At 47.0% G+C, this 24,012-nt stretch overlaps 3 protein-coding genes across 4 annotated transcripts in view; 1 reads left to right on the top strand and 2 right to left on the bottom strand.

Annotated features, from left to right (window-relative positions):
- CLDN19 (claudin 19) overlaps nt 1–2,685 on the bottom strand; it is a 4,340-nt gene extending 1,655 nt beyond the window's left edge. Inside the window, exons 1-3 of the mRNA XM_042479433.1 lie at nt 2,463–2,685; nt 1,147–1,311; nt 163–247 (exon numbers count right to left, since the gene is read on the bottom strand). Coding sequence (XP_042335367.1) covers nt 163–247; nt 1,147–1,311; nt 2,463–2,685 — 473 coding nt within the window. The remainder of the gene's footprint in view (nt 1–162; nt 248–1,146; nt 1,312–2,462) is intronic.
- Nucleotides 2,686–6,860: 4,175 nt separating this feature from the next.
- P3H1 (prolyl 3-hydroxylase 1) lies at nt 6,861–23,377 on the bottom strand. Of its 2 annotated transcripts, none has more exons than XM_042480178.1 (15): nt 23,270–23,377; nt 19,641–19,793; nt 18,728–18,917; nt 18,245–18,376; nt 15,727–15,866; nt 14,909–14,998; nt 13,964–14,016; nt 13,406–13,527; nt 13,154–13,281; nt 12,347–12,442; nt 12,032–12,182; nt 11,274–11,391; nt 10,654–10,729; nt 10,277–10,417; nt 6,861–7,949 (listed from the first exon to the last, which is right to left on the bottom strand). In XM_042480178.1, the coding sequence occupies exons 2-15, from the start codon at nt 19,746–19,748 to the stop codon at nt 7,797–7,799; spliced, it is 1,698 nt and encodes a 565-aa protein (XP_042336112.1). In that variant the 5' UTR covers nt 19,749–19,793; nt 23,270–23,377; the 3' UTR covers nt 6,861–7,796. The 2 variants fall into 2 exon arrangements, with proteins under 2 accessions (XP_042336112.1, XP_042336110.1); XM_042480176.1 differs by lacking the exon at nt 23,270–23,377 and adding an exon at nt 22,225–22,728.
- Nucleotides 23,378–23,555: 178 nt separating this feature from the next.
- C7H1orf50 (chromosome 7 C1orf50 homolog) overlaps nt 23,556–24,012 on the top strand; it is a 5,817-nt gene continuing 5,360 nt past the window's right edge. The window contains exon 1 of the mRNA XM_042480513.1: nt 23,556–23,797. Coding sequence (XP_042336447.1) covers nt 23,606–23,797 — 192 coding nt within the window. The 5' untranslated portion in view covers nt 23,556–23,605. The remainder of the gene's footprint in view (nt 23,798–24,012) is intronic.

The following is a 24,012-nucleotide window of genomic DNA, read 5'->3' as shown; positions in this document are numbered from 1 at the left end:
AATAATAATAATAATAATAATAATAATAATAATAATAATAATAATAATAATTTATATTCCACCTTTTCCCATTGGGAATCAAGGCAGATTACAGCAACTGTAAAAACATCATGAAATAAAATTACAATTCAAAATGTCACCCTTCCCTTGCCATCTTCTTACCTTGCGTTCACTGGCGTGCTAGGATTGAAGAATTCGTAGGTCACCCTTGCGGCGTACCACGAAACCGCGGTCATTGTGCACAGACCTAGAAAGAAAGAAAGCGACGGTGAGGAATCCTTCGGATTATCTACAGAGAATACAGACGATGGCCAAACTTTGTGGCATGTTGATGTTTCCTGAATAGCATTTCCAATGCAACTCTGATCCGGAAAAGTAATAATGCTATCAGGCCCTTCGTAAGCCTCCAAGCCAGCTGACATGAGGCTTTGCCATTATATTCTGCCCCATCCCGGATTCGCCCCTTTTCACTTGCTGCCCCTCACTCCTGGAACCTTCTTCCTCCACAAGCAAGAGCCATCACTTCATTAACCAGCTTCAAAATGGAGTTGAAAACCATCCTATTCAGAGAAGCCTTCCCAGGCATCGCATAATTGTCGCTTACTATCTGATGTTCTGTTGTTGGCTGTTTATCGATCCATTTCCTGTATTGCTATGTACTGTATATGTATTATCCTACTTGTGAGTATGTATTTTCCCTGGATAATGATTAACCTTCCATTTTGAAGCCAAGCCCTCCCTTCAGTCCATCTGCCTTGGTCCAGGCCTCGGAGGTTGAGAGGAACTGCTGGACCTCTTACCCTTTCCCGTCACCACTCCCTTCTCCTTCTGTGTTATGTCTTTTTAGATTGTAAGCCTGAGGGCAGGGAACCGTCTAACTAAAAGGATTGCATGTACAGCGCTGTGTAAATTTACAGCGCTTCATAAATAAAGGTTAATAAATAATAATAATAATAATATATTCTCCCAAATGCATCTTCCCATCTTGCAGAATATGTTATTTAAGGGCCCCAAATGACAAGATATCTGGTACGACCCATTCCATGTGCATTTCTGGACTGCACCCGGAGCAGGTATCCCTATTGCTATAGATGACTTCAGGGCCATAAAGTGAAACTTAATAGGGTATGCAAGTGTTTCACTTACCTGCCAGTAGGAAGAAGACACCCCCCAAAACAGCAATCCAGCTTTTGGCCACAGGATTCTCATCCCCGACTTTGGTGCATTTCATCCCAATGACACTCACAATGACCCCCACGAAGCCCAGGAGGATCGAGACCACCATAAGGGCCCGGGACATCTGGATATGAACTGTAAAGCCAAGGAAGGGTTCGGTTCAGTTTTTGCAGCTTCCATGAGAAAATGCACAGCAGAAACAATCCAGTTTGACTCTGCTCTAACTGCCATGGCTCCACTGGCAAAGCTTGGGCAAGCCACACTTTCTCAGAGCCAAGGGCAACTTCTTTCAGCCTTAGAGAAAATTAAAGGCAAACCCTTTCTGAAGAAACTTGCCAAGAAAACCCCGTAATAGGTTTCACCTTAGGGTTGCCATACATTGGAGATGACTTGGAGGCACACAACAACAACATCTTTTGGTATACATGGTTTCTAGCTGCTCCCTAGTTGACAGTAAATGCCCTCTGTCCATGCTCAGGTTTCCAGCTACTCCCTAGTGACCAGAAATGTCCTCTGCACATGCTTAGAGGAGCTCTTCCCTAGTGACAATAAATGTCCTCTGTCCATGCTCTGAGGAGCCCTTCCCTGTTGCAGAATGGAGGGCTTCCTAGTGGCAAGGAAGGCCTCTGTCCATGCTCAGGGGACCCTTCCACAGTGACAACAAAGGCTCTCTGTGCCTGCTCAGGGGACCCTGCCCTAGTGACAGTAAGTGCACTCTCTGCATACTCAGAGGATCTTTCCCTGCAGCAGAAGGGATGGCTTCCAAATGGAAAAGTGACCCTTCCCCAGTGACAGTAAGTGCATTCTGTGCATGCTTAGAAGAGCCTTTCCTTAGTGGCAGCAAATGCCCTCTGTGCATGCTCAGAGGCCCCTTCCCTAGTGAGAATAAATGCACTCAGTGCATGCTCAAAGGAGCCTTCCCTAGTGGCAGCCTATGCCCCCTGTCCATGCTCAGAGGACCTTTCCCTGCAGCAGAAGGGAGGGCTTCCAAGTGGCAAAGTGACCCTTCCCTATTGGCAGTAAGTGCATTCTGTGCATGACCAGAGGCCCCTTCCCTAGTGATTGCAAATGCCCTCTGTCCATGCTCAGAGGTCCTTTCCCTGCAACAGAAGGGAGGGCTTCCAAGTGGCATCATGTGCCCTCTGTGCATGCTCAGGGGACCCTTCCCTAGTGACAATAAGTGCATTCTGTGCCTACTCAGGGGCCCCTTCCCCAGTGGCTGCCAGCGCCCTGTGTGCCTGCTTCCAGCTTCCCCTGCCCTGCCCCTGCCCTGCCCTGGCACCCACCGTCGAGGGCGAGGAGGGAGTCGTGGAGCCTGCACTGGACCTGTCCGGTGCTTTGGGAGGCGCAGCTCATCCATAGCCCCTCGTAGAGCCCCACAGCAGTGATGATGGCATCTCCGGCGTAGGAGCTCTGCTTCCACTGGGGCAGCGCAGAGGCACAGATGATGCCCACCCAGCCCCCCAACGCCAAGAAGTAGCCCACCAGCTGCAGACCAGCGCTGGCCATGGCAGAGAAATGCTGCCCTCCTCCTCCTCCTCCTTCCCTGCCTCCATCCCTCCCTCCCAGGGGCTGGCACCAGGAGGAGCCACCAGGATGCCAAACAGCCTGCCCAGCCCCTTCTGCCCCTCCAGGGCAAGGAGGCTGGGTGGGTAGGATATCCACCTACCCACCTGCCCATCCTCCTTTTCGCTGCAAGGCATCCATGGCTTGTTCTTTTCTGACTTATGGGATAAACCTGCCACAGTTTCTCCAGAGGGAGGTTTGCCCCTGCCATCCTCTGAGACTGAGAGAATGTGACTTGCCCTCTGTCCATGCCCTAGTGACTGCAAATGACTTCTCTTGGCTGCAAGGCAACCATGGCTCCACCTGTCCTTGCTGTCCACCGCCAACTCTTTTCTGACTTATGGCAACCCCAAGTCATACCTCTCCTTGGCAGGTCTCTTCAGAGGAGGCACAGTTAGGATGCCCACCTGCCCACTCTCCTCTTGATTGCAAGGCACCCAGAAGCAAAGCTCAGGTGGGTGCATCTATTCTTGCTGTCTACCTTCAAGTCTATTTTGACTTGTGCCAACCCTACGGCGAACCTATCACAGGGTTTTCTTTGGCAGGTTTCTTCAGAGGGAGGGTTGGCATTGCCATTCTCTGAGGCTGAGAGTGCATGACCTGCCCACCTTTCTCTTGGTTGCAAGGCAGAACTTATGGCAACTCTATGATGAACCTAAGGCAGAAGCAGAGCCCTGATGGGACCATCGATTATTGCTGTCTACTTTTAAGTCTTTTTCAACTTATGGCAACCTGAAGTATGACAGGTTTATTCTTGGCATGTTTCTTTAGAGGGAGGTTGGCATTGCCATCCTCTGAGGCTGAGACAATGGGACTTGCCCACTCTTCTCTTGGTTGCAAGGCACCCAGAAGCAAAGCCCAGACGGACGCATCTCTTGTTCTTACCTGCCTTCAAGTCTTTTGGCCTTCTTCAACTTCCCCTCATTTCCATGTACCTTTTCCTTCTATACATTCATACCTTCCATACATTCGTCTCAACCATCTCAACCAAGAACAACAACAACATCTGGACAAAATGTAGGTCTGTGGCTCTAACCTGGTCTTATTTTTCAGTTTCTCCAGTAGGATTGTGAACACCTTCGCTGAAGATGCCAGCGAAGCTTTGAAAGCTTGCATGGCGAATTTGGCACATTGTGTTCGGTCCGACAAAGGTTGCGCTGTTTTGTGGATTCTGGATACCATTTCCTTTTGCAAACTTGACCACACGTGTCCTGGTTTTGTGCCCATGTCATATTGGAGGGCATGCTGTGCCACAGCTATAGCGATTTCCTCCGAGGCAACCATTTGCAAACCGCTTTAGGCAGGAATGTGCCAGGCATGCTTTGAGCCCTGGCTTCCTTCCAGAGGGCCCCCCTTTGCGCACTGTACACTTTGTTTTCACCAAAATGCAAAAAAGGCGAAGGAGGAGGGAGCATTCTTTCTGGACAATTTGAACACACATTTGCAAAAGGGGGGAAGATTCAAATGCAACCAGAGAAAGAGAAGCCAAACGCTCAGAGTGCCATCCTGTCCTCTCAATGGCTTGTTTTGTTGACAAACCGAGCCCACCCGGATTCCAGCGCAAATGCCAGGCGGCCCCCGCAAAACAGCAGGCCACAAAGCCAGCGAAGAAGGAGACCGTAAAGGTTACCCGCATTAGCATGCAGCTCAGGCCTCTTTTGCAGACAAAGGGCAGGAGTTGAAGGAAGGGGGCAAAGTGTGGGGAGAGAGCAGGTTTCAGATCAAGCCTTCCCAAATGCCCATTGTGGCCTGTGGCCCTGCAAAATGAGGCCATGTCATATCGAAACATGCCATTTCTTAAACCATGTCATAGCTTAAAGTTTCCAACAGACCCAAGGTTAAACAGTCGACCTTCCACATTTGTGGCATTGACTTTTGTGGGTTTGATCATTTGCACCTTTGATCAGTATGTTCTCTCTAGGAATCTCTGAAGTCCTCTGGCGCAAATCTGCCCAAAGTTGACCATAGAGATGTGTTGGGGAACCTAGACGTTCCTAGAGAAAACCCTTCTCTAGGCACTTGTAGGTCTTCCAGTGTGATTCTAGGATCAATGTCTGGCAGATGTTGTCCATAGAGTTGCACTGCAAGACCAGAACCAAAGTCCGCGGATGCTCAAGTCCTATTATATACAACAGCACAGTAAAATGGTGTCCCTTATATAAAATGGCAAAATCAAGGATTGCTTTTTGAGTATTTTCAAGCAGTGGATGCTTGAATCAGTGGATAAAAACATCCGTGGATATGGAGGGCTGTGTTCTTTTCAGTCCAGATAATAGTGGTTTCTTCAGAAACTTCTCACCGTTGCCATCCTCGGTGTGGAACTTGCCCACTGTCACCCAGTGACCGTGCCAGGATTTGAACCCTGTTTTCCAGCTCTCTTTCTACATCATGATTCTGCAGACGGACACAGCTATCTCTGAATTGTACCACTATGGAAAGCACCAAGTTTAGCTGAATGGAGTGGACATCCATCAACCTCTTCAAGCATTTATATGCCTGTCCCTGGCTTCCACTCCACTACAGTATATGCATCTGAGGAAATGGACTTAAGTCTAGGAAAGCTCATGCTGCCAACTTCTTTCTTTCAATGCGACTCAAAGGTGCTACAAGATCTCCCTACATACCTATTCTCCAGAGTCCTAGTCTAGCGCTCAAATCATTGCACTAAGGTCCAGGAGCCCCCTCCAGTTCCCAATCTGGCAACCCTATAGAGGGAACTATAGGATGCTAACCTCTGTCATATGTCCCTCTAATGTTTAAGTCGCATTGGATGGGAGACATTTTCCAGCTACAAAGCCTTTGCGTTGAACGATAGGTGATTGTCCAGTTTGCTCCTTTGCAAACAAAGAAGGGCAAAGGGACCGTGAGCGGATTGCTAATGAGGCAGGAAAGTTAAATATTTCCAGGAGGGAGGAGATGCGTCAGGTGAGGAGCGATGGAGAACTTACAGCCCAGGGCCAGGATGCCAAAAGCATTGGGCACTTTGGCTTCTTATCCTCCTATTGCCCATCATCTCCTCCTTTAAAATAAGAATGAACGTCAGCACAAAATCCCTTAGTGTCCTGGAAGCATTGACCCCGCTCTACTCGCTCAACCATCCAGCCTTTAGGGTAAGCCCAAATAGGGATGCCTACCTGAATTTTGTAAGTTCTTTGGCATCATTTCCCCTTGCTTCGCTATTGAGATTCTTTGCTGCATGCCCCTAAGTTTTACCCCCGACGGGTCATATCAAAATAGATAACTGTCGCCCCCAAAGCTGCCCTCGACTTATAATCGAGTATATATGGTAAGAAGAGGGATATATTTGAAGGGTTGTGCCATAGGTAATGGCGAGAGCTAGCGTGGTTTGGGCATTGGGATGATGACTCTGGCAGCGGCGGCGACCCCGTCGTGGGGTTTTCTTGGCAAGGTTTGTTCAGAGGAGGTTTGCCATGGCCATCCCCTGGGGCTGAGAGAGTGTGACATGCCCAGGGTCACCCATTGGGTTTCCACAGCCAAGCTGGGAATTGAACTCTGGTCTCCAAAGTTGTAGTCTGATGTTTGAACCACTGTACCATGCTGGCTTATGTGCTTCCGCATTGATACATTTTCACCATGTTGACCACACTCTGATGTTTCTTGGGTCCCATTGTTTGAGCTGTGAAATGCTGGAAGCATGAGAAGTAATAGGAAAGGGCTTCAGGATACCATTTGGCTTGGCCTTTCCACCAAATGTCCCAACACTGTCTCTCTCTTTCCTTCAAGACCTTCCCTGACTTTTCTCTGCTTTTAAAAAGACTCCCCCCCCCATAAAAAAAAACCTGCTCAGTTCTCTTGCCAACATCTATTTCTCTTCTTTCTCTGTTCCTTTGTGGCACTGATCTTTCGCAACTCCCTTTCTTGCACAAAACTGCCTATTTTCTATTGCGGCACCATAATTACGGCATTCCAGTCCTCCAAATATCCTTACTGCCTTGCTTTAAAACAACTGTTTATCAACAACAACCTTAAATATACCTTTGCTTTTGGTTGTCCGTGAATGTTATCCAACAAGGGGCAACTGCCGAACAGCCCTTGGCAAAACTAGGCTAACCTTTCCTTGGTTTCTCCAGTGATGCTTGGAATGAATAAAGTAAAGATACAAAAAGAGGAAACATTTTATTCAGCAACTGTGTAGGAAGGATCCTGGACAAAAGTGACATCCACCTTAATTTTGGGGGGGTACCATGGATCTCAGGGATGTGCACACTGGGCTAACCAATAGATACCTTTATTGGTTATGCTCTGAGACATGGATTGACCCATGGCCTCTCAATGAGATGTGTGAAATTTAGAACTCAGCTCTCGCGGGACCAAAACAAAATGCTTTACTGTTTCCCTATACTTGCATTCCACGAAGATGCCAGCCACAGATGCTGGCAAAACATCAGGAATAAACTCTTCTAGACCCTGGCCACATAGCCAGAAAAACCCACGGATGCGGGCCATGAAAGCCTTTGGCTTCACATTGCTATACTTGGGTTGGGAAATGATTCAAGTTGAACCGAAGCCCATTCCATGGGGATACTAGGTGCTGCCCCAACAAAGGCAGCGTAATAATATTTTTTGCAGTAATAATACTGAAGAGGAATTTGAGGTCTATTGACAAATGTAGGCTTCCAAACCATGAGATGCTTCTAACAATGTGGTTCTCCATGCTCTATATTTTGTGGACAGGCTCCCCCTTCACACCAATGGTTGCCTATGCGCCATCCTTGGAGATGCAGAACAACCAGGAAATCAGAGAGAAGTGGTGCAATTGGAAATATGTCCCCAGCACAGAAAGGCACAAAGCCATTGAGTCCAAAGGAAATATATATTGGGCACTAGGAGACTCTCAGTCTTGCTTGCTTGCCAAGCAAAGGACCCAGTCCACAGGCTGATCCCTCTTTCTGTGTTTCAGTTTCTTTCCTCTCCTGAAAGAGTGTCTGAAGTTCTGATGGTTCTGATGGTTCAAGAAGCATCTGAAGTCCTGATGGTTCAAGAAGAGCCATTCCTTGGGCTCCATGGAGGGCGTAGTGCCAGGGCAAAGAGGGTTACAGTTCATCTTTCCCTAAACTAGGGCTCTCTCCGGCAGCTTTCGTTGGGCTTGGCGGTGGCCCTTCCGCCACCGGCGTCTGCTCCAGAGGCAGCTCCGTTTCTTCTGTATTGAAGAGCATCTTCACCAAGTCGTCTGCTTGGACCCTCTCCTGCAGAAAGTGAGAAAAGAAGAGACAGGCCTTTGCAATGCATGGGAGAGGTATTGCAGCATTGTATTCTTAAAAAGGGACTTAAAAGCTGCCAGTGTGTTCTCATCCCTCTTCCTCCTCTGCTTTATTTTATACAGAGCGATTCCAAAAAGGATGGTGCAAAAGTAAAGCTGCTTTGGTTTTGGCACCACTCTCCATAGCCATAGATGTTTTATTCATGGATTCAACCATCCGCGGATTGAAAATATTCGCCCAAAATATACATTCCGAAAAGCAAACCTTGATTTTGTCATTTTATAGAAGGGACACTGTTTTATTATGCCATTGTATTTAATGGGACTTGAGCATCCCTGGATTTTGGTACCTATAGGCATTCCTGGAACCAAAACCCAACTGATACCACTGTAATCTCTCCAGATCAGGATTTAAAGAGGCTTACCCATTAAAACAATTAAAAAGGAGTTCGGCGTACCAAAAGGTTCATATTAAAATGCAATTTAACCGGCTGTGCAATTCAAGCCAGTGTGGTGTAGTGGTTTGAGTATTGGACTATGATTCTGGAGACCTGGGTTTGAATCCTAGCTTGGCCATGGAAACCCATTGGGTGACCTTGGGCCAGTCACACTCCCTCAGCCTTAGAAGAAGGCAATGGCAGACCCCCTCTGAACAAATCTTGCCAAGAGAACCCTGTGTTGCCATAAGTGGGAAATGACTTGAAGGTACACAACAACCACAACAACAACAACAGTAAACAGAAAATCCATTTTGTTTGAGAAAAAGGTCTCTCCTGGGTCTAAAATGCCCTGCAAGATGGGAAGCGTGACGCAAATGATCCCCCATGCCCTCTTGAAGTCCTTTGGAGGGCAAAGCATTTTGATGCCCTAGTGCACCATGAGGTCTACAAAAAGACACCAAGGGCCATGTGAAAGACCCTGCAACAAGTAACAGTGATTTAGGGCCCATACAGACAGGCCAAAATAAAGCTGCTTCGGATCACTTTGGAGGTATGCTGTTTAAGTGATGCATGCATCCTAAGAGTTTGGAAGCCTCGCCAAAGCCAAGCTGCAGTACTTAGGACTGGAGCATGGCTTTGGCATGGCTCCCGGACTCTTAGGATGCATGCATCATTTAAACAGCATACCTCCAAAGTGATTCGAAGCAGCTTTATTTTGGCCTGTCTGTATAGGGCCTATGTTACTTTTCCAAGCTTAGTAACATTTTGGAGGCCTTTAGTTCTGCAAAAATAGGAATGCCGGGGCAGATGTTTTCCTACCCCGCAGTTTAAAAAGGCAATAAAACAGAATTGCGTTCAGAAACAATTGGCAGGTTGTCCAGGTAATGCAATAACAACGTCCCCACTGTATATTACTTTCCAGAAACAGCAAAGCAACTCCTGCTATTAGGACAACAAAGCTGCATTGTTGAACTAGCGGCTGCAAATGTAAGAGCTGATGTTGCACAGAGATTTTCTATGTGGATGTTTTTAATTTGCTTTTTCTCATAGTAAGGGAGCCACATTTCCCTTTCCAGCTAACCGAAGGTGCAAGGGTTTGAATCTCATCCTCCAAGGGATGCCTTGTAAGCAGCATAAAGCAAATTATGTTTAGTTAGTCTCAAAGGTGCTACAAGAGCTCTCTTTATACTATTCTACAGACTTAACACGGCTATATCTTTGAATTCTACTACCAATTCTACTATACCTTTGCATTCTATTTGTTGGGTTGTTGTGGCCTTTTAAGCTTCAACTTTGGCTTCAAGTAACTCCTAAGAACTTTCTGACTTTTGCAAGAGCCGCTGGACTTTGCATATTTTCCTTCTCCTATCCTCCTTTCCATTTTGACCAATTCACAAATGGGTCAGATGGGCAGCAATTCATTTATTTATTATATGTATTCATATCCCACTTTCCTCCCAGATTTGGGATTCACAATTAAAAGGAACAATACAATTAAAAATATAATGAACTCTTCATTTGATCACAACATTGCATGAGAAGTCATACCAAGTGAGATCAGATGCAGAAAGTCTGTGGAGAGGAGATTTCAGCCCAGGTTGCATCCACACTGCAGAAATAATCCAGTTTGACACCACTTTAACAGCCATGGCTCAATCTATGGTATACCGGGAACTGTAATTGGTTGTGGCAACACATCTCTCTTACAAAGAAGGCCAAATATCTCCCCGTTTGATACTGCTCGAATTGCCATGGCTCAATACAATGGAAAACCTCACAGCAATGAGCCAAGGTAGTTAAAGTGTTGTGAAACCAGGCTATTTCTGTAGTGTGGACGGACTCAGAGAGAGAGGTCCAGGAGCAAACTACTTACGCGCTCGCTGTGGCGCGGATCCAGCGTGAACCACAGAGCAATGGCACAGCGCTGGCCCTTGGTGACCGCTTTCACGCCGTGTGGGTTTTCCGCGCCGGAGGAAAAACCCACCGCTCGCCCGCACTGGGGCTGGACTTCCGCCTGAAGACAAAACATGGTCGATGAGAGAAGAAGGTACCAAAATAAGGTGCTGGGCTGAATCAGGGATTGTTGGTCCAAGTTCACTTTTCTCCTTGCTTTAGGGGTGCAGGAGTGGCATTAAACCATTTTAAGGACTGAAACAGTTATAATTCAAAATAGAATATATTGAAATACAAACCGTTACCAGAGCATATATAGATACAATCCTTGCTCATAAACGGAAGCGATCCACTCACCGTGATTGTCGTGGCGTCCAGTTCAGTGAAATAAAAGGCACCGCCTTCAAAATCCCCGTTTAAATAGAGGATGGCACTGGAATGAGATGTAAAAACAAGATAGCAGATCTTATTCAGTACTTTTTTTGTTCTCTGCTGGAAGATGAAATCTAGTAGAGCAAAGAAACCATCGGACTCATCTTTTCACACCATTAATCTGATCAAGGGAAGGTGCAATATTTCCAGGCATGTTGTCTGTCCACACTGTAGAAATTAATTCAGTTTGGCTTCCACGTTGCAATGCTATGGAATGCCAAGATTTGTAGCACTGTGAAACGTTTAGCCTTCTCTGTCGGAGTGATCTGGTGCCATAATCAACGACAACACCCCAAATTCCATAGCACTGGGCCATGGCAGTTAAAGTGGTGTCAAACTGGATTATTTCTGCAGTGCGGATGCAGCCTGTGGCAGTGGCTTACCCATGTCTGAAAAGCTCTTGAGACATTATGATGACTGTTGAGAAGGACCAACAAGCAGAAGTCTTTGCAGACGCCATCACAGAAACATAGCAGCCAGGCCATTTTAGTGAGAGGTTTGCAAAAAGGAGTGTTTTTTACCCCTCCTTTTCCAACAGCCATTACCTATAATCCCGAAATGTGTACGCTGGAGGCTCCTTGACACACACCAGGGCTTCTGCATTCAGGATGCAATTGTCCACATGCACAGGATGGCTGGGGTCCACTCGGTCCTCTTGTTTATCTATGGGAAGAGACAGGCAGGAGCATGAGACTCTATCATGGTGAATCCATCCACCCATCCATGTATCCATCCATCCATCTCTGAGTTTGCAACAAAGTACAACATCCAAAAACCCACAAAACAGTGATAGCTTTCTTTGACCGGTCAAAAGAAATGTATCACTGTTTGGTGAAATTTGGATGTTATTGTACTTTGCTATATAGCAAATATGTTCCTGAAAGTAAAAAGGCGTCGTTTTTGTCCACTTTCTGCTCGCTTTATTTTTGTATTATTGCTGTTTGGAGGAAACATTGTCTGAAACCCTCTCCAAACACACATTTGTGGGTTTTTTCTACTTTTAAATCCAGATTCTGAGCGGGATTTGTCTGGTGTGATAAGGTCCTATGACATGTTCTCCTTAGGGTCGCCATAAATTGGAAACAAAGCAATATGGTCACATTAGGAAGGAAGGAAGTGCCAGTCCCCAACATCAGATTGCTTAAGAAGCACTGTGACAGAGGACCATCAAGGGCACTGACCTTCTTGAGCATATAAGAAAACCAGAAATTGTTCCTTCTTTGCAAACTTGGTCCCACCAGGAACACCCCAAAGAAACCCACACGGCGCAGAGGATGTGCCAACATGCCAAGGAGACATTTACCTTCAATAGCAGTGCGGCACACCAGGTGGGAATAGGAGAAATACAGCGGGACGTCCAGGCGGAAGTAGGACTCCATCACCTGCCGGACCTTCTCCGTCACGTTGTAGTAGAGGTAGGCACCATGCATGGGCACTTTGCCCTCCTGTCCCAGCTGCAGAGGAAAGAAATACATAAGGGAGATTGTCCCACTTGGAGAGGTCACTCTAGCTGACTTCTCCCCAGAGAAACCAGGAGGACATACATGCTTTTCCTTCTCCAGGGTCTTCTGCCATTACAGATAATAGTCCCCAGTTCGCCATGATTTCAAGGGCTTACCTTGAGTGCTTTGTAGACCGTCACGCCATAAAAGGTTTCGCTGGGTGTGTGGGGGGAGGTCTTCCCACGATAACCGTCTCCAGCAGAAGAAGCTGCCTGGGGAGGAGTAAGAAAGAGGTCTGTATATGATACTTTCTGGTTGGGGTTGGCTCCCAGAAGCTGTTCATCTCTGACCAAAGGAAAGGACAGCACCCCAAGGCCTTCTCTGTAGCTTCCCTCTGAATCATTGAATCCTCGAGTTGGAAGAGACCCCAAGGACCATCCATCCCAACTCCCTTCTGCCATGCAAGGAGATGCCATCAAAGCCCTCCTGACAGATGGCCATCCAGCCTCTGCTTAAATATTTCCAAAGAAGGAGACTCCAGCTGGAGATGTTAAATTAAACACTTCTGTTTCCGAGTTCCTATCATGCACTCATAGGTTCTGGTGCCATCTTAGAACTGTGGAGGGTCCCATGGACCAATGGGTCCAACCTCCCCTGCAACGCAAGGTCTCCAGCTAGAGTATCCCCAAGCTTTGTAGAAGACTCCATAGAAGCTCATCTGCATCTCCTTCCAAGCAGCCTTTGCTGAAGGCGCCATGAACAAAAAGGACACTGGATTTCATGAGACAGCACACACTTGATTCTAGCTCTGGGACACAGTCTTCAGGAGCACAGGCCTCAAGTTCCATCTCTCGTTGTCCCAAGAAACACACAAAAGGTGGCAAGGCTGTGAAAGACTGATAGTGGACACCCTAATGGTGGAGCCATCCCAAACCCATGTGTCAATGGGGCCACAGTAAAAGGACCGGTGGGATGTTACTCACATTTGTTAGCCTCTGCAGCGCCCGACACTCTTCCTCAGAGAGGACGCCGTCCACCACCACGCGCTGGGAGCCGTTGAGCAGTTTGGAGTTCATGGTGACGCTGAGGCCGTCATAAACCAAAGGTCCTCCTACGGTGGTGGAAAAAATCAAGGGGTGACCAAGGTGCTTTGGGACTTCTCATCCAGGTGAGATACAAGATCTACAACAGAATTAACCCACTCTCCACCGTCACATTCCTCGACACCTTCTCACCTTCCCGAACAAGTTTGCTCATGTCTGACGACTCCTTTGTTTTCTCTTCCACCAGGGTCTCAATCTCCTTCATGAGGTTGCCAATCTCTTCTGAGATGCGGGCCGCCGTCTCACGCTCCACCCTGGAGAAAAGATGCAGAGACAAGTTGGCAACGCTGGAGACCAGAACTGGAGCGTCTGGGAGAGAAGCCAGGGAAGAGCAGAGTTCAAATCTCCACTCATCCCAGAGGTGAGGGACATCATGATGATGTCCATCAGGCACCACATCTTGGGGCATCCAAATGCTCTTTGTAAGATTTTAGCAGTGTGTGAAATGCATCTTGCAAGTCTCAGCTGTTAGTGACGTTAGTGAGGATAAGCTTGGAAATACTAGGGTTTTTTGAATGACATACAGTGGGCCCTTGGTATCTTGATGGGGTTTGGTTCCTGTGGTTAACAAAATCCATGGATGTTCCATGGATTAATTGTATTAAATACAATTTGGCTCTGAGCTGAAAGGCAGACGAGGGAGAAGAACCAGAGGCACAAGCAAAGAAAAGTGATTCAAAGGACTCTCACTTCTGTTTCTCTCTCAGTCGCTTGGGGATCACCTCCGGAGGAGTCCATGTGTCCTTAAAGACAAGATTGTGGGGGTGGGAGAAAACTTAAATGCTGTAATGACATTTTTAGTGCCCCCCCTGAACCAACTTCCAGGCTACACACTATCAGCATTTAACACACTATCGAAGCATGGTTGCTGGTTGTCAGTGGGATTCTGGATGCTGCAATACTTTCAAGCTTTGGTCTTAACACACTATGAACATTTAACACACTATCAAAGCATGGTTGCTAGTTGTCTGGATGTTGTACCACTTCCAAACATTGGCCTTAACACACTATCACAGTATCGAAGCATAGTTGCTGGTTGTCTGGATGTTGTATCACTTCCAAGTTTGGGTCTTAACACAATATCAACATTTATACTGGAAGCTTTGCAGGGCAGGGCTCTGCACTTTAATGCGCTCTCTACAGCTCTCCTTGTCAAGGTTGCCGTTCCTTAAAAAAGCCCAAAATGTCACATTTCTTGCAAAACATTACAGATGTCTCTGCTGAATGCAGAGGTAGGCAAATACTCAGGTATTCCCAGACGGTCATTTCCAATGTCCTGCTAATGCCCCTATTTGTGTGCAGGGCTTTTCCTTCCCATCCTAAAAGATATAAATGCTCCTCCCATGGCTTAGTAGTAAGAGCCCAAAACTAAAATCTGATGGGATGTTTGGTCCACATGCCTTTGCCACCCTCTAAGAATTTAGCCGTTAGGTTTTTGGGCTCTGTGGCCACGTTCTAGAAGAGTTTACTCCTGACGTTGATTCATTCTCTGAAGATGCTAGTGAAATTTGAGGAATAAACTCTTCTAGAACATGGCCACATAGCCCTAAAAACCCACAAAAGACTATGGATGCCGGCCATGAAAGCCTTCGACTTCACAATTCAGCCTTTGCCCCCCCCCATTCCCTGGCTCACCGGGTCCACGAAGGGGATCCCAAAGACATCATAGGCGAAAAAGAGCAGCTCCTTCTCCAGAAGGCTGCGCCTCCGGTAGATCTGGACGTTCTGAAAAGGTGCAAGAAGGTAACAGGTGAGTTGAGTGGTCAAGTCAAACCAATTGGCTCAAATAGCAGCCAGGAAACATGGATAGAAGCGGAGGGCAATCCTCTGTTGGTGATCTGGTAAGCTTTAGGTGCATTTCTTTTGCTATGAATGAAACACAGACCCCTCTGAAAAGAGCCCAACCCATTCAAGTTTCATTGCCAAAGAAACATCTGCCTAGGGATTTACACAATATCTGAAGCCCATTTACACATACATGTTGAATCCTGTGCCTCAATCATTCATGCATAGGTGAATGCAATACCTATGGCACTTACTAACATAAGATGCAGTGACGCTAAGTAACTCTGATGCCTTTATGGGTGGGCCAGTGTGACATAGTAGTTTGAGTGTTGAACTATGACTCTGGAGACCAGGGTTCGATTCCCTGTTTGGCCATGACCTTAGACAAGTCATATGCTCTCAGCTTCAGAAGATGGCGATGGTAAACCTCCTCCGAACAAACCTTGCCAAGAAAACCTTATAAGTCGCCATCAGTTGGAAATGACTCGAAGGCAACAATAACTGCAGAATCACAGAATCATAAAGTTGGAAGAGACCTCAAGGTCCATCATCCTGTCCAACCCTCTGCCATGCAGGAATACAGAATCAAAGCACCAACAGTCACTAGAACAATCAGTCTTCTTGACCCAAGGGGAAAAGTCAGAACACTTTCAAGAGGCAATACTCACCTCTCTGGGCTGTATATCCTTGGCCAGGTTCTCTCCAAGCACAGCTGTGTAGTAAGCCAAGTTCTGGTTCATGACTTCGTCGTTCGGGAAGAAGAGTAAAAATGTCCTGGCGCACTCAATAGCCTTCTCGTAGTCGCCGCCTGGAAAGGAGGGAACACCGGGTCAAGCGCATGATGGAAACAGGAGTGTGAGCACCAACGTGCTTTTTGTGGTTGCTGCGTGCCTTTAGGTCATCTGCAACTTATGGCAACCCAAAGGCAAGGCTGAGAATATGTGACTTGCCCAAGATCACCCAGTGGGTTTCCAGCTCTGAATGTAGAATTGAGCTCTTTGACAGAGAAGGCTAAACATCTCACAAAACATCTACAAATCCCAGCAAATCCATAGCATTGAGCCATGCCGGTTAAAGCTGTGCCAAACTGCACTATTATTTCTGCAGTTCAGATTAGACCCTAGCCACAAATAGCATGCTTTGGCCAATGCTTAGGTCCAGAATTTGCATTTGCTGCACCATTCCCCATCAGCTTTAGACAAACATTTTTATTTCTGGCACATGAGGAAGGAAAGGATGCCCCCTACAGGGAAAAATACACCACAAAATAGTCTAAATTGGGGTTGTGATGCCCCTTTTTCACATTAGGCAACTGTAGCACTTTGATACCACTTTAACCGCCATGGATCCATCTTAAGGGATTTTGTAGTTTTGTGAGCTATTCAGAATTCTCAGCTGGAGAGCCCTGGTGCCTCGCCAAACTACAAATCCCATTCAAATCAGATGTGGCCATGGCAGTTTAAAAGTGGCATCAAAGTGCTACAACTGTATAGTCTGAAATGGAGCAAGTTTGGGGTGGAACCACTGCCTCCTGTATCCCATCTTGAATTGCATGATGCTGGACCCAGATTTGACAAGGCATGTCTTCCTTTTGGGGGGTAACGACAACCTAGTAATTTGATTGTTATTTTTAGCTAACAACATGTTACACCACCATTTTTGTGCATATACAAAAAGCCATAATGATGTAGTGGTGGGATGACATTGGACTATGACTTTGGAGCATTGGACTGCGATTACGACTCTGGAGACCAGGGTTTGAATCCCGCTCAGCCATGGAAACTCACTGGGTGATCTTGGGCGAGTCACATACTCTCAGCCTAAGAAAATCCTATGATCTTAGGATAGCCATAAATCAGAAACAACTTGAAGGCGCACAGCAGCCACAAATACCACCCTGAGCCACAAATACCACACCCAGATGCCAACTCTCTTGCCACATTTTCTCTGGGAGCACCATTTCAGGACCTTATATTACCCAACTATAATACCAGAGGTTCATTCAATGGTTCCTATTCTAATGTAATCTATGCCGGTACCTCTCTGGCTATCCAATTTGAGGGACCAGGGACTGGTACAATATTTGTATCCACTGGATATAACGGTTTCTTTCCTTCCTTCCTGGCTCATGGACCTGATGATGGGATTGCCGTTTCTGAGTAGTACTGGTCTACAATGCCCTCTGCCAACCTTGCCCTTCCGTGGGCAACGCAGATCACACAGGGTCAATGCAAAACGGACACAGATTTGACACTGGTTGTTGCAAAATCCCAAAGAGGACACCATCACTGACCTTCAGGTAGCAGTTGCAGAGCAAAGAAACTTCAAAAGGCGATGAGGCAGAATAGAAAGAGAGACAGAAAGAGAGAGAAAGACAGCTGAGTTGCAACACAGAGATAAGCTCCATCTCAACCCAGAGGACTAAATTGGGGTAAAGGATGCTTAACAGACCTACATGGGTTCACTGGTTTATGTAGTAGCAGAATATTCATGTTACCAGTTTGGGGAAATGCAAGTGTTAGGAAAGCAAGCACCATTCATAAAGTCATTACTGTCTATATTTCATTCCCTTCTAAGTTGTCAACTATCCCATCCCCAAAATTGTATTGTGGTTTATTATGTAACCCGCTTTGATTCCCTCTGGAAAAGGCAGGATATAAACAACAACAACAACAACAACAACAACAACAATAATAATAATTATTACGCTGCATCTTCTCTCTTGCAAGGCTGGAGGTTGCGCTCCAGCAATGTTGGGGATGACACTGTGGTCCATCCTCAGGCACTCTGTTCTCTTACAGAAATGTGGTTGCATGGTGCATGTAATACCCAGCCATGGACAGAAGCCTGGATGAGAGGCAACTCACCAGAGTGGCAAGGGCATGCCATGGCAAGGCAGGGAAGAACCTGCAGCACTCAACATCCTTGGATCTAATGCAGGATGGAGAATGCCCACCTCTGCATCCCTTATCCCCTTTACCCCCTTAACATTTTGCAAAGACTATCCTACTTTTTAGCAGCCAAAGCCCTCCCATTCCTATTGTCAGCATTTGTATGATCTCCTCTTCAAACTGCGGCAAACATTTCCTTGCAGCCATTTGGTTGCATTTGGTTGACTCTTGGAGACGGAAGCCTCCTCCGCTCTGGAGCAAACCCTTTTCTCCATCTCACATGCTTCAAACTTACTGTTGTAGTATGCAAACTGAAGGTAGTTGAAATGCGACGGAAGGAAGTCCTCGAGGGGCTTGTCGCGACCAGACTGAGACGCCAGCTCCGTGGTGCAACCTTGCTTGCAACTCAGCACCTGCATGTAATGGTCTGTCAAAGCAAAAGGGATGAGAGATAGAGGCTTAGCCCCAGATTTTATTATAGGCAAGTCAGAGCTAGGGCCTCATAGGCCACATAGTCTAATATCATGATGAAAGGAATGTACAAGATTGAATTTAGGTTACTGTAATGCAATATATACTCCAAACCTTTCTATAAAAGCTGAAATGGGCGAACCAACCACCTTAAACAAATTGCAAACTGGAAGCATCCAAAATAACATATGGCAATATTTAAAGTAAGAGATTGCAGTGGGCATAATGTATGTATACTCTAATGTGTAGTGTAGACACACTCTTTTAAATTCCCTTCGCAGGGCACAGTTGGAACCATGGCGCTCACCAATAATCGCCTGGTAAAGGTCGGCGGTGTACTCCAGGTAGTTGTAGCCTTCGTAGTCGTACGGTCCTTCGCAAAGGGCCCGGCACTCGGCGTCCGCCACCCAGTAAGCTTCCAGCGCCTTTTCCAGGTGCAAGACGGCTGCCTGCGGCTTCTCCTCTGTGTAAAAGCTCACTCCTAGGTGGAATTCTTGCTATGAGAAAGGACAAGAGAGCATGCACAGTTGGCACCTGTGGCCAGAGGCACAAGTGTGCAAGGAGAACCAGTGACAATGTTGTAAGCAAGCAATGGGATACAGAGCTTGGAAAAGTTACTTCTGTACTGCACTCCCTTGAACTACAGCTCCCAATATAGCTGGAAACAAGAGATTGAGGATTAAGTCAGGATACTGTGTGGAGTGGATTAGGACTGTCTAACAGAGAATTCAAAGTACAGTGGGCCCTTGGTGTCCGCTGGGGTTTGGTTCCAGGACTCCCCATGGATGCCCAAATTCACGTATGTTCCAGTCCCATATATATTTATATAAGGGGCATCAAATGGTGTCCCTTATATAAAATGGCAAAATCAAGGTTTGCTTTTCCGATTTGTGTGTGAACATTTTCAAGCTGTGGACGGTTGGATCGGTGGGTGCAGAATGTGTGGATTCAAAGGGCTGTCTGTACCTCACCAAACTACAACTCCCAGGATTCCACTGCATGGAGCCATGGCAGCTAAAGTGGCACCCGGCGACATTAATTCTGCAGCGCAGATTAGACCCTAGTTGGTTCATTTCACAATTCTGGATTAAATATATATATGAAACGCTGAAACATGTTGAACTATTATGTGAGGCAGGAGCTTATATCTACTCTGTCTATGCCATTTCTGCCTCAGGTACTAAATTTTCACAAAATAGATACGCTATAGGTAAGCGCACCATGTGCGGCTTGGCTTCCAAGTCCACGAAGTCAGAGTCTTTGACGCCCGCCATCATCTGGTAATACTCCAGGTTCTGCCTCATCTCCATGTGGTCAGGATTGGCCATGAAGAAGGTGTGGGCGGCCGCCACGGCTTTGTCCAGCTTGTTGATCTGGAGAAAGAAAGAGGAAAGCAGAGAACGTAAGAGAGATTCTGCAAGATCGGATCTTAGGAAGTAGCAATGCAACCGGAGAAGATGGAGACCGAGGATTAAATTGGTGTAACCCTCTAGTATACAAAGGTGCCCAAGGTACCTTCAGAATGGTAGTTTAAAGGGTATGATATGTGAATGTATTTTATACTGTGTATTAAATGCTTTAATAATAATAATAATAATGGTAGTTTAAGGGAGCGGGTGAGAGATCTCCAAGCTGAGAATTTGAACTCCCTTCCCAAACTACAAATCCCAGGATTGCCTTTGAGCCGGAAGCCAAGCTCAGTATAAAATACTGTACACACAGTTCATACAATGTAAAATAAATCCCATTATCCCCTTGGGATGCAAAACACTGTATATTTTCCCTTTCTGAACGGTGTGTGTGTGTATATATGTACACCAAGCAACCACAACAGAGCAGGTTGACCGATCACAAAGAGTGCGTCTACACTGCAGTTTGACACCACTTTAACTGCAAGGTCTCCGTCGTACAGAGTACTGGGATGTGTAGTTTTGTGAGGCATCAGCATGCTTTTGGCTAAAGACCGACAAACTACAAATCCTAGGATTCCATAGAAGAGAACGACAGCACTAAAAGTAGTGTCAAACTGCATCATTTCTTCAGTGCAGACATACCCAGACACAAGGAATGCACAAGGAATGCAGCCACTTAGTGGAGGAGCAAAGTTTTAATTGATGGAGAACTAGAGGCAAAAAGTCTAAAGCAGAGAATTCGAAGTATATTTAAGGGGGGGAAATGAAAGGCCTAAAAGCATGGCAACCATGATTCCTACATAATCAGGAATTTAGGGGCAATATGTTATATTTTTTGCATTGTGGGGATTGAGATTTGGATTGCTGCAGGGTCCCAAATCTGGATTTACCTTCCCACAAGAGCAGTTGCTCATAAGCAATGCGAGAAAAGAAAAACAAGTGCAAGAAGTGACTACTTTTAAGCATCAGTGCAAACAACAACAATGCATTATTGCATGCTAAACAAAACATAGAAAAGGTGGCAGAGCAGTTTGAGCATTGGGCTAGGACTCTGGAGTCCTGGGTTCGAAACCTGGGTTGGGCATGGAAACCCATTGGGTGACCTACAATGTCCTTTATCAAAGAGAATTACAACTCGTCAATATATATATATATATATATATATATATAATATTTAATATAACATGTACATATTATATATATATAATAGTGTATATATTATATATATTTAATATAACATGTACATATTAAATATATATATATATTATAGTGTATATATATATATTTATATAAAATAATACATATATATTTAATATATATATATACACACTATATTATAATATATATATTTAATATATATATTTAATATATACATATTATATATATATATATATATATATATATATATATATTCCCATTCATCTTAAAGACCTGGGATCAAAATACATTATCACTATTATGTGCAACTGTTCTGTCCCGAAACTTTCTCCTTCCCTCTGTCATTATATATTCCATCCCGTATATATCTATCTTTCTCTTCTTCGTCCATGATTTGCAAAATGTCGGTTGTTCTGATTACAGTTAAAGATCCTGGAGAGCATTTTAACTCCACTTTCACAGCTTGCCCTATATACTCCATCATCTCTCTTTAGGAAGCCATAATGTGCAGCGCATGGGTCTGGCCAGAGGGATGGAAAGAAGAGAGCCAGGCTCTTCCCACATTGGCTTTTCTGGTTTTGTCATTCTGAAGCCATCAGAGCCCACATCCTTCTCTTCTTCTTCTCCTTCATTGGATTTGGTGCAGCCCCTTGTTTGATACGTGGCACCCAAGAAGGAAGCCCCTCCTAAGGAAGGAGTCAGAAGAAGAGAGGGAAGGAAGCAGAGGAGAGAGGGAAGGAAAAGGGGAGGAGGGAGAGGCTTTCCTAGAGGATGGAAGGAACATGTGGCAGAGGAAAAGGAGGAGGGAGATCCCCAGCTGCAAAAACAGGCCCAAAGTCATCTTTCCAAGGCTCCACTCTATTGGAGTTTCCAACCTTCTCTGGCTGGGAAAGGGATGCTTCTCCAGCTGCAGAGACTGACCTGTCAGTCATCATTTATGATGGCCCCAAATGTATTCTTTGAGCAATCCTAGGACTCCAAAGCAATGCAACTCTGGCCATTCAAGCAATGCGGATTAGATCCTTTTAACTGACAAATCCCAGGATGCCATAGCAATGGAGCCCTGGCCACTAAAGCGGTGCCAAAGTGAATTAATTCTGCAGTGCAGATCAGAGCCTAGTTCTTTTATTTGACCAACCCCAGGATCCCAAAGCAATGGAGCCCTGGCTATTAAAGCGGTGCCAAAGCGCATTAATCCTGCAGTGCAGACCAGACCGTAGGCGTTTCCTCTGACCTTGAAGTAAGCCACTTGGAGGTAGTTGTAAGGGCTGCGCTTGCGGAACTCCAGCTCGGCCTCCTCTCCCAGCTGGAAGCGGGAGCTGTCTGGGGGCAAGCAGCGCCGGAGGCAGGCAGCCCTCCGGAGCAGCCCTCGGAAGAAGAGCAGGTCCTCCACCGGGCGCCTCTGGGGCCCAGCAGCAGAAGCCTCCGGCCAAGGAGAGCCCTGGCTCTGGAGCCCGTCGTCGGCAGAGCAGCTCTGCCGGCAGAGGACCAGCCTCTCCCGGTGGGCTTCCCTGGCCCGGAGCGCCTTCTCCATCTGGAGGATGACGGCGGGCCAGTCCCCGCGGGAGTAAGCCTCCGCTCCGGCCGACAGCAGAGCATCCGCCGGCAGAGGCAAGGAAGAGGGAGCCTCCGCGGCAGAGCCTCCTCCCAGCAGCCAAGGAGAAAGGACCCAGAGCAGCCAGCGCAGCGCCATGGGACACAAGGGAGAAAGGCAGGCCCTGGACACGCCCCTCCCTAGCAAGCCACACCCCTCCATATGAAACCACGCCCCATCTCCCTAGAAGCCACGCCCCTCCCTATGAAGCCACGCCCAATCTCCCTAGAAGCCACGCCCATCCATATAAAGCAACGCTCCATCTTCCCAGAAGCCACGCCCCCTCTATGAAACCACGCCCCAAATAACTCTTTCAGCACCAATCTGTTGGCAGAGCATCCCAGGAGTCAGGGATGGAGGACCAGAATGGATGCAGCAGAGAAAGAGATGCTCTTGGCCATGCCCCCTCACTGAAGCCACGCCCAATTTCCCTATAAGCCACACCCATCTCTATGAAGCCACGCCCCCACGACTCTTTCAGCATCAATCCACGGGCAGAGCATCCCAGGAGTCAAGGCTGGAGGATCAGAATGAATGCCGCAGAGAAAGAGATGCTCCTGGCCACGCCCCTCCCTGAAGCCACGCCTCATCTCTATGAAGCCACGCCCCAGTGACTTTCCGCACCAAACTGTTGGCAGAGCAGTTGGAAGCAGCTACACTTTCCTTTTTTTCCTCTTTAGCCTACCTCACAGGGGCGTTGTGAGGCTCATAATATCAAGGGCCACGTAGTTTGGAAACTTAATGTTTAATTGCGAAACCCGGAAACCCGCCGAGGGTCGGTTCACTCTATAATGTTCGCACTTCTACGTGCTACTTGACGAGTTCCGTTATTTCACCCTTCTGTTTGGCGAAGGTGGAAGAGGCTGCCACGCCCACAGAATGTTCACATGCCCCGCCTGCCTCCTCGGTGATTGGTCCATCTTCCTCGCATCCTCATTGGCCAGCGGAGAGCTCCTCCCTCGCTGACTGTAAGCCACGCCTCCTTTCGCGGAGTGAGGGGAAGCCTTTCAGAGGGCAAGGAATGGCGTCGGCAATGGCGGCTCGGGCGGAAACGGGACCCGGAGAGGAAGGTTCCGGGGGGCAGCTCTCCCAGGTTAAGGCTTCGGAGGCTTCGGCGTTGGTCGAAAGGAGCCCAACGGAGTTTCAACTGGCTCCCGCCGCTCGGAAGGCTCGGCCCTCGGACCTGGTGGCTCTGGCGGAGCAAGTGGAGAAGGTGGGCAAGGGTTCCTCTGAGCATGTGCAGAGTGCCTGGGGCTAGGAGCCTCCAAAGTTCAGCGGCGGTAGGTCCAGGGTCACTTCTGCAGTTAGGAAGGGCCTAAGGAGCAGAGATAGGACAGTACTTGCCCATAGGGAATCATTGGGGAATCCTTGCCCATAGGGCAATATTGTATAGGGGTTGCTTGTCCATAGGGAAACACTGGGGAAGGC

This window comes from Sceloporus undulatus, chromosome 7 (assembly GCF_019175285.1).
Source record: "Sceloporus undulatus isolate JIND9_A2432 ecotype Alabama chromosome 7, SceUnd_v1.1, whole genome shotgun sequence".
In the NCBI taxonomy this organism is placed as follows: domain Eukaryota; kingdom Metazoa; phylum Chordata; class Lepidosauria; order Squamata; family Phrynosomatidae; genus Sceloporus; species Sceloporus undulatus.
This window is presented reverse-complemented; position numbering and strand designations above follow the sequence as displayed.

Coding starts and splice junctions, on each gene's coding strand:
- P3H1 (XM_042480176.1), bottom strand. CDS start 22,683: ATGGCGCTGCGCTGGCTGCTCTGGGTCCTTTCTCCTTGGCTGCTGGGA. Junction 18,377..18,727: donor CCTTTACCAGGCGATTATTG/GTGAGCGCCATG, acceptor TTGCTTTGACAG/ACCATTACATGCAGGTGCTG. Junction 13,282..13,405: donor GAGCAAACTTGTTCGGGAAG/GTGAGAAGGTGT, acceptor CCACCACCGTAG/GAGGACCTTTGGTTTATGAC.